The sequence below is a fragment of the Chaetura pelagica genome, unplaced genomic scaffold (genome assembly GCF_000747805.2).
Source record: "Chaetura pelagica isolate M959 unplaced genomic scaffold, ChaPel_1.0 scaffold531, whole genome shotgun sequence".
NCBI classification, from domain to species: domain Eukaryota; kingdom Metazoa; phylum Chordata; class Aves; order Apodiformes; family Apodidae; genus Chaetura; species Chaetura pelagica.
In genome coordinates this window covers 92,250-102,513 of record NW_009952362.1, presented here as the reverse complement: position 1 = coordinate 102,513, position 10,264 = coordinate 92,250, and the positions used below count along the sequence as shown (strand labels likewise).

General features: G+C 46.0%; 1 protein-coding gene across 1 annotated transcript in view; it reads right to left on the bottom strand.

Moving 5' to 3' along the window:
* Nucleotides 1-2,078: 2,078 nt before the first annotated feature.
* Nucleotides 2,079-10,264, bottom strand: part of NEURL1 (neuralized E3 ubiquitin protein ligase 1) — a 59,853-nt gene continuing 51,667 nt past the window's right edge. The window contains exons 5-6 of the mRNA XM_010007924.1: nucleotides 3,881-4,027; nucleotides 2,079-2,581 (exon numbers count right to left, since the gene is read on the bottom strand). Of these exons, the coding sequence (XP_010006226.1) occupies nucleotides 2,340-2,581; nucleotides 3,881-4,027 (389 nt within the window). The 3' untranslated portion in view covers nucleotides 2,079-2,339. The remainder of the gene's footprint in view (nucleotides 2,582-3,880; nucleotides 4,028-10,264) is intronic.

Genomic DNA, 10,264 nt, shown 5'->3' with positions numbered 1-10,264 from the left:
CCCAGGCATTTGCCAGCCTGGCCTCCTCCAACCCCCCATTGGGCCATCCAGGCACAGAAGCCATGGTGCTCCAGGGCTTGTGACAGCTGGCCTGGAGTGCAGGGCTGGGCTGGGTCAGGGGTGTATGTGAGAGGTATGCAAAGAAATAATATAAATCCCTGTAACCAGAATATCAGTGTTCAAGTTAGTAGTGCCTGCAAGGGCAGGCTGGGGGGGGTGGCTACAGACCCCCACGGTAGGCTGCAGTGATGGCGGTGCCTTTAGAGAAAGGCTGTACAATATGCTCTCCAGCTAGTAGCTTCTTAATTCGGTTCCTCAGGATGCCAGGATGAGGCCGTGTTTCCCAGGACGTGTCTTGGGAGCAGCCTCTGAGAGCGCTCCTTCAGCTGCCAGCTGCCTGGGGAGGCACAGTGCCCCCTGCAGCAAGTAGGCATGTCTGTTAAATGCTTTTATTCCCATGCCATGCTGTTGGCCCTTGTCTTACCAGCAGCCATGTGCTGGGCAGAGGAAAAGGCTTGGCAGGAGGGTGAAACCCCATGGCCTTCCCAAGTCTGGTCTGGTGGGCAACATGGCAGGGTGAATGCCACTGCTGCTGTGCCCCAGCCCTGCTCACCCCTTGGGGCCCATATGCCATCCCTAACTCCTGCTTGGCCCTGTAAGGCAGCAGGATGGGCTGGAGGGGAGACAGGCAGTTCCTGCTGCTGTTGGAGCTGCCCTGCCCAGGCCCAAAGGCCAGCAGCCCTGGGCCAGGCTGGTGGCCACGGTGGAGCACTGGTTGAGCGCCAAGCCCTTCAAGCTATTTTTTGTTCTCCTCTCTTCCTAACAAGTAAGGACAGCCGTGTCCTGCCAGTGGGCTGGCTGTGAAGGGCTGAGTAACACCTGGCTGGTTTTGTCTTAAAGCACAGTGATAGAGTAAAGACTTGTGGGTTTATACATTCTTCCCCAGGGGGACTCGGGGGGGGTTGTTTCATTTTTGTTTCCTTTATTTTGTTTCTCACAGGTGCTGTCTGGATGGCAGAGGAACGAAAGCTGAGGGAGACACATCTCCCTCTCCCACAGGCCCATGGGTGCAGAGATGCTGCTGAATCCCTTGTCTTGCATGGAGACCATTGCCCAAAGGCCAGCAGCCCTGGGCCAGGCTGGTGGCCACGGTGGAGCACTGGTTGAGCGCCAAGCCCTTCAAGCTATTTTTTGTTCTCCTCTCTTCCTAACAAGTAAGGACAGCCGTGTCCTGCCAGTGGGCTGGCTGTGAAGGGCTGAGTAACACCTGGCTGGTTTTGTCTTAAAGCACAGTGATAGAGTAAAGACTTGTGGGTTTATACATTCTTCCCCAGGGGGACTCGGGGGGGGGGTTGTTTCATTTTTTGTTTCCTTTATTTTGTTTCTCACAGGTGCTGTCTGGATGGCAGAGGAAGGAAAGCTGAGGGAGACACATCTCCCTCTCCCACAGGCCCATGGGTGCAGAGATGCTGCTGAATCCCTTGTCTTGCATGGAGACCATTCAGGACAAGCCACAGCAAATCGATGCAGGTTGAGAGCCACGCCTCATGCAGCAGGATGGTGACAGGAGGTGGCTGGACACTGCTGGGAGGAAGCCAAGCCAGAGCCAGAGTTGACTGTCAAATCCACAGTGAATGCTTCCACCAGGGAACAGAGAGGGAGGAGCAGGAGACAGAACTTGAAGGGCTGCCATGGGGCTGCTCTTCTGCCTGCGCACTTGAGGTGGGTTTTGCTTCAAAAATCCTGGATCCTTTCTGCAATGGCCATGGTCTTTCTGCTTTGAATGTGGTCACCACACCTCACTTGCTGGGTCAAAGCTTGCCATCCTTTCTAAGAGGCTTCCTACAGTCAGGCTGGCTGTACACAGAAACATGTTGTTGTTTCTCCTCTTCTGCTAAGCTGTCCTCTGCATGCAGGGTATCTTCTGGAAGGAGAGGTCTAGCACTGAACCTTTTACTGCTTGCTGTCTCTGCTAAACATTGGAGAGTCCCTTCTAATGTGCCTGGTGTAGAAAAGGGATGATTGCACCAGCTGTTTTGTTTTGGGTTTTTGTTGTTTGTTGTTGGAGGTTTTTTTCAGATAATGTTTAAAATCCACAAGGGAGAGTAGACTGTCACAACTTCCCTGACATACTGGAGTTCATCCCCAGGCCTTGCTTGGAGGATAGAAGAGCAGCATCAAAGCTTGTCTCATCTGTTGTCCATGGGAAAAAGGGCTCAGGGTGGTGGTGGTGATGGTTTTTTTTTAATCTCCTGGATGATTAATAGAGACCAAGACCTGTGTTGTGTCACAGCCTCCTCCCCACATACCCAGTTCCCACCACAGCATCTGCTGCTGCTCTAAGTGCTGCGGTATGTTTTGATTATATCTTTGATGGCCCTTCTGCAAATGGGGCAGCAAGCATTGGCCATCTTCTTGAGCTTCAGCCCACATGAATAGCAGAGACACATGTGTCCACAGGAGTAAATGACTGTGTCTACCATGTTCTCATAGCAGATGGTACATTCATCTCCCCAGGGCCCTGAGACGGATGGGGAGATGGGTGACTCAGGCAGGCTGATGGGAGAGTTGGGAGCTGTGCCTGAAACACAAAGAACAGGGTCACTCACGCTGCTTAAAAGGCTTCTTGACATCCCAGGGTAACTTCTGCCCTGAAGCCAGCTACAGAGGGAGGAATCTAGCAGAAATGGATGCTCCAGGATCAGGGGTCCTTCTGTGACCTACTGTCCCACTCACTGAGCCATAGGTCACATGCCAAGGCACAGGGCAGCAGAAAGGCAGCATCTGGTGGGATCTGCTGCCTACGCAGAGCAAGCCAAGAGGCAGCTGTTCCCACAAAGCAAGGACAAAGAGCAGTTTCACGTTTTCAAACCATCATCTAAACATTAACAAAGGAGGAAAAATCAGTAGAGGCAGATCAAGCCATCTGCTTTGAAAGGGGAGAGGCCAGGTGGCACACGGTGGCAGCAGCTCCCAAGACAAGCAATACTTCATCTCCAGGGCTGATCCAGGGATGTTGGGCCACAGTGACTGGCTACAGATCATCCTGTGTGGACCCTTGGGATGGCACCTGCATGGACAGCATCTAGCTCACAGTCAGTGCATTGCTTTGAGAGCTACGAGGGGCTGCAGTAATTATGCTCATGGCACAGCCATAATGAGGCCTCTCCAGTGAAGCCAGATGAGGTAGAAAGATAATGAGACTATTTCTATTTTTATTTCCCAAAACCCATTATAAATGTGAATGTTTGCTGTCACCAGTTATTAGGTTTGACAATAATAGGTACCTTCAGCAAAAAACACTTGTGGTTTGGACAACAGTGAGGACTTGGTAAGTTATATATCCCACCATGAATGTCTTGGGATCATGTAAGTCCCTGGGGTTATAAAAATGCTGCAGAACAGCTTTTCTACTGCATGTATATTTATCTAAATCTCACTGGAATTCATTGGCATATTAGAAATACCAATACTGCCTTTTTCTGGAGAGGGTACTGAAAGTGTGTGGAAAGGCATACCTGTAACTCCAGTCTAAGCTGGCATGCAGCGTGTCACTGCCACACAGCTCTCCAGAAGGAGCTGTGCGTCACAGGGCCATGCACATAACAGACACTCTTCTGCCTCCCTTGGGACCTTTCATGATGAAAAGCATTGGGGAAGTATTGCTGTATAGGCATCTAAGTGGCTTCCATGTAAAACAGACTGAAAACAGACTTTGCAGAGGCTCTCCCTTCCTCCCTTGGGGAGCTGACAGGTGACTCTTGATCGCTGTGGCTTTAGAGTCCTTTGGGGAAAATGCTGGAGGCCATGAAGGGAGGCAGTACAGGAACAGGCAGAGGGAGGCAAAGGAAAGGCAGATGGGGGTTCCCACCACACTTACCACTGATAGAGCTGCAGAGGGGGCCAGAGCCACACGTAGACAATATGGGGTCAGAGACGCCGCTGCAGAGGAGAGTGGGGGAGTTGGGTGTCGAGGTGGGTGAGCTCGGTGTGGAGAGCCCCAGCCGCTCTGCTGAGATGGTGGAACCTGCACCATGGGAAAAGAAACACACTGTTAATTTTAACAATTGAGGCTGACAAGGCACTGGGGATGTGTAGCAGGGGGTGCAGCTCTCAGCTTGTTAAGATTTGTGTCTCATCAGCATTAAACTTCTAGGGAAGACATAAAAGAAAAAGATACCTCTTATGTCTTTCCAAGTGCTGGCAGCTGCCCCTGAAGAGATATTGAGCTCCCATAGCCCCTGAAATTTGCTAGTGCTTCTTTAGTCATCATTATCCTTTGTTTCTGCCTTTAGATGTGTCTCACGTCATTAAGTGCAGATACTTGCTTTAAGGTTTCATGTGCATATGCACCCTCAGCACTATATCCAGTGATGGGCTTGTAGCCAGTAGAGGACACAGCCTGCAGGAGGGTGGGCTGGACTCCAGCACAGGAGCGTGTCACCTTGTCAAAGCACTCTACACTAACCCAGCACAAAATGCATCATCCCAGGCTCTGACAAATACATGTGAAGTCACTCAAGGACTTCCCAGAGACAAACATCAGAGTTTGGTAATCAGTCCCTTCTGAGGTGTTCCCACTTCACAGGCTGCTGCTCTCACTGTCCACCATCACCTTGGTGTTAGTGTTGTCTGCCAGAAAAGCCATCTCTGCCCCACAGCCTGCTTGGCACCCTCCCTCTGTCTCAGACTCTTTCTGCTGTTGTGATAAAACAAATATCTTAAGGAACCCTTCCAAAAGGGTGGGGGAATTAAAAAAAAAAAAAAAAAAGAAAGATACCGAATGCACGGATTGATTTTCAAATTACCTCAATATTGTTGTGAAAAAAAAAAACTCTTAAAGAACCCCTCCAAAAGGGGGGGGGAATTAAAAAAAAAAAAAAAAAAAAAAGGTTAAAATTCCAGCTGCTGCAAAGTTTTTGTAGGGCGATTTCATTGTTAATGATGCAGCCTGGTCTTCAGCAAGACTGTAATCAGACAGTGGCATACACATGCATGAACCAAGGTGTGGGTTCTTGGTGGTAAGAACCAGTTTGTCTGTGGTTTTAAAGTTAAAGTTTCTAGTTCCTCAGCTAAGAAGACAACCAGGGTAACTTCAAATCAGAACTGAAATGCTAGGACTTCTTCATGTTACCATATAAGGAGCTGAGAGACACAGAGGGTTTGGATCTGCAGTGTCCTTAATGAGTCGGAGGCTACTCTCCAGAGAAAAAGCAGCAGTAGGAGGGCAGGAAAACCCTGTGCACCAAAAAGGGCCTTCAGTTCCTATTTGCAGGCAGGCTACCAAGCCAAGGAGGACCAAACCTGGGAAGCAGGGACCCCCAAGTGCCAACTGTGGATTGGGGCGGGGGGGGGCAGGGAAGCCAAAACAGAGAAGCAACCAATGCCAGATTCTCCTGCCCTTTTTAGCAGAACAAGACTGAGCAGTTTTAAGCACAGCACAAGGACTGGGGGGGAGTTTCATGTTTGGCTTGAAATCTGTTCTGAGGACCACATAAGGGAGAATAAGCAATTTGCTTCAGCCTTCAGTCCCTCATTTTTACATTTGCTCACAGGCAAAACCTGAACTTGAATTAACCTCTATAAAGGGCTTTGGGGCTCTCACACTTGAGATGCTGTAGAGAGGCAGCTCTCTTATCTCACAGACAGGAGCTGAGGCTGCAGTTTAGTTCAGTGAATATGCAAAGAGAACGATGCAGCCTCTAATGACATCCACTAGCAATGGCGCTTCCCTTCCAATCTGACAGATGACCGTAGCAGAAAACTTGCCCTATGGGTAACACACACTGTAAACAGGCCCAGCAGGGGCACAGATTTCAGCTTGTTCACTGCACAAAATGAACAAATATGAACAGAGAGCAGCTGAACAAGATTTTTCAAGCCTTCTTTCTCCTCCTTGCAGCCTGGAGACGTTTCAGCCATTCAGATGACACACAACACATTGTATTTCTAACACCAACCTGGTCAGTGCATTAAATGCATAATACAAACTTAATTATTAAGAGCATTTTTTCCCAGGCTAATAGGAGAATTCGGAGGTGCCCGAAGTGTTACAGAGTATGACCTGATGCGGCATGCTGGCAGCAGGGCAAATGGCCTTTCCAGAATGCAGAAACCACAGTTTTCTCTGGTTGTGACTGGTCTAAGACCCAAAATGGCCTTATCAAAGACCCAAGAGCCAGCACACACCTTATGAACTCTTTCTCCTAACACAAGGCACAGCTCTTGACTTTTCTCCAGTGTAAAATAGAGCTTTGTTTAAGACAATCTGAGTTCCCTACCAGACAAGACACCCTTCTCCCTTGGTGACAGAATAATCAACATAAGACACATTACTCACGCTGTTAATATATTGCTGGATGGTGTGCAGATACCATGACAAGGAGCATGGAATGAGATCACATGCAGGCTGGAACGACTGTGGCCAGCTTGGCTTAAATAAAACCAGACACATATGCTCAAGGCCAAACACACTCATTGTGCACAGAACTCTCACCAAGTGCTAGCTTTCAAACCATGAGCTTAAAACATTAAACAATTCAAAATAAATCCATTTAAATAACGATTTATAAATGTTCTTCCTCTGTGTAAAGCCTACAGATAAATTGTCTCTGCTCCTAACTTGTCACATGCTTGATCTCAAACACACTGGAATCACCTTTAAATAGATTCTGAATCCTTTCCATTTGCTGTTTTATCTTTGCAAAGTCAAATTATTAGCAAAATCCAGTGCAGACTGACTCTTTCTCTGCACTTCAGTCATCACCCTGGGAGAGGTGCAAATAAACAAACCTATATGGCCACCCACAAAAGGAAAGAGAGTATTATGCTTTCAGTGGAAGGGCATATTAGCATGCAATATACAGACAACACCATGTCAGGAAGGACTGCTAGAAATGTTAAAGGTTTGTAATTCAAAATGCTCTTGCCAAACTGGAAATAAGATTAGACATAAATGGGATGGTATTCAATATGATCAACTGCAAAATCAGCACTTAGGCAGAGATAATCAGCTACTCAAACACAGGACAAGGAATTAGCCCATCTAGTCCATTAAAAAACAAATACAGCTGTCCTAAAGAAAAAGGCCTGGGGATTGGTGGAGGTCACCAGATGATCATAAATCAACAATGCTGCCCTGTTACAGAAAAGGTTGTGCCAACCCAGGATCCTAAGAGGCTGGTAAAGAACTGGAACAGAAGCCTGGAGCCATTGTGGGATCTCTGTCCCTGGAAAAGCTCAAAACTTGACTGGACATGATTGTGTGCTAACTTGGAAGTTAGGCCTGCTTTGAGTAGAAGACTGGATTAGATAATTCCCAGGGGTCCCTTTCTGAACTAAAATGTTGAAAGATTCTTAACATTCTGTGATTCTTTGATTTTATTATGGCATTTTTCACAGGCTGCTAAAAGGAGAGAAGAAACAATCTGTTGTGAAACTTCTGGATACAACAAGAAATCATGGGTTCAGACTCCTAAGGTATTCAGGTTAGACATTATGTAGATAGTGAAGCACTGTGAAGCAATCAAACCTTCCAGGGAGACTATGGTATCTCCAGCATTAGAGCTTTTTAAGAACAGCAAGTAGAAGTAGGTAGTTTCTTGGGATCCCATCCAGCATTTATATAATTTTTATGGGAGTAGTTATCTGTATCCATAATTGTCCCTTTATAGAATGTCCTGTTACCAAAATATAGCAGCTGTGGCCCAGAGAGATGCTTTTGGCTCTCTCTCTCTATTGTGGTGAACAGGGTGGTTTCCCAGAACAATACAATCCACTCTCTCAGGGGAACTCCTGAGGCTGTCCCAACTTTTAGGCAAGCATAGTTTTGCTAATCTCCTAATGGCAGTTGTCTCGGGAGAGCTGTGCCATGGAAGGATATACATTGGTAAGAAGGCAAGATATGTCAATACTCCCCAAAACTAAAGAAAATTTTCAATTTAATCTCCCCCTTAATTAATTTATGAAAATATTATTTCTACATTTCTTTCTCATAACAAAGTTATTATATTGACCTGCTTATTAATGCATAGACCCTAGAGAGAGAGCTGGAAAACAAACTCAACAACAAAACCAGGTGGGAAGAGCAATGTGCTGTCCCTGTTCTCCTTCTGAGAATTGCTTAGGGACATCTGATACGAGACAAGTCAAACCCCAGAGCATCTCTGTGGCCTAGAGTAGGGAGCAGCTGCCACAAATCTGTTCTGCAGCTGTTTCCAACCCATCACTAGTAAGCAGTATATTAAGACTCCCAGACTCAAACTACAGCTGAGATGGAGAGAAAAGGTAAGTAATGCCAATGAGCATGTTGCTTCCTTATTACTGTTGACTTTGGATCACTGAAGTTGGGAAACTACCAGTTTAAGGTGTTGGTAGCACATTTCTTAATCTGCTATCTATTCCTGAGAGTGGTGATAGAGGGGCAAGGCCATTCCCAGGACTTAAAGTAATGACAATAGGCTGAAGTCCATCAGATTATGAAAAACATTCATCAGCCAGTGAATGGTACACAATAACTTACTGAGATTTGACCAGGGCATTCCTCATACTGTCCCAGTGAGGGAAGGAGTGTTCACGTTCATAAGGAGACAAACGTTAAGACTCTACACATTTTACTAACTCTGCCTTCCTCTCTTATCCCTTTCCTCCTCAAAATTAAATCTAACATTATCTTACCCCATTACATTTTCAGATCCTCGCCCCCTGCTATTTGCATTACCTGTCTCAGTTCTTAATGACTATTTCACAAGCACTATAAAAATAATGTAAAACCACTTGGTCTGCAGAGCTATTTTATTTTTTCCTCCTTTGCACCCATCCAATTTCAGAATTGCTTTTCCTGGCCTACAGTCTGCTGTCCATAAATGACCACTACTGTCCAACTCCCAGCTCACATAATTTTAGAATCTGCACCTTTTAAATGGGCTTTCCTTACCCATACTCGTCTTACCGGTTATGCCAGAACCTTAACTAAACATTGTACATAAAAGACAAAATACAGGAGCCTCCTGCCATAGTTTCTAAGGAAGATAAAGTCTGATGCCACATACTGACTTGCCCTTATGCTGAGTATCTTGTGGAGCACATTTGACAACCCCTTTCTCTTATTGCAATACATTTGCTGCATAAATAGCACAGCTAATAAAGATTAGGTAATTACCAATAGTAAACACAGATTTTTCAATGTTGTTCTATCCATCCACAGGTCCCAGAGCTTCCAGTACACAGCGGAAAAGATTAGAACAGCTGCTGAAATCTGGCTGCAGCCTTCAGCTGCTATATTTAAGGGTGCTCAAGAGAGCTATACACTTTTCATACATTTTAGTCCAGTGAGCACTGGGCACCTGACAGCCAGAGTCATTTAGATGCCTTTCAAAATTGTCAACTTGATTTCCTTTTAGCCTGATTTGAGCCTGATTTTTAAGCCTCTTAGCTAGAATAATTCCCCTATCTCAAAATCTGCTCAATATCCATTCTCACATTTAACACTCTCAGTGGATGAGGGCCATTGATTTTGTTATCTAAATGGGATCAAGGTTCTTTCAAAAATCTGGCACAACTGTGGGTACTGACTTCATGTGAACGTTTGCCAATGGAGGTCAGTCCCATAACACACGGGCTCATTCAGTGTGAGTGACTGGTAAGACTGAGACCTCAATTTTGTTCCTTTTTACTATTTTACTGGAAAAGCTCCCAAGTATATTCCCCACCTACCCCCACCCCCCCCAATTCAGTCCCATTTCTGAAAAAGGTAGAGAGATACTTCTAGCTATCAGAGAATGCAGACTGGTGAAATTACACAGCTATTTCACTTATTACAAAAGCAAAAGCCCATTCTGAAGATGCATTGGAAAACCTGGAACAGTACACTAAACATACATTCTCTTGACCTCGCTATCTAGTGGCAAGATACAGTGTACTCAGATCTCTTGGGTACCTTCCTTCCAGGAAGAAATATGAAGTTTCTTTCTCTGGATGTTCCCCAGGTAGTTGTCAGACTAACACCCCTCCCTTCACACCAATACTAGAAATTCCATTAGTGGCACATCCACTAAAAGGTGTGCTTTATGAAGACAAGCTTTGCAAGAGCTCAGTCCTTCAACATTTCAGTAACTGGTTTTCACTAATGCAAATATTCCATCAGCTGTAGAGAGAGTACAAACACCCAACACCATTTCAGCAAGACAGTCTCAATACTAAAATGACAGCCTTACCCACATGGTGTTCTCAGCTGCAAAGAGCAGCCATATACCAATCACATTTT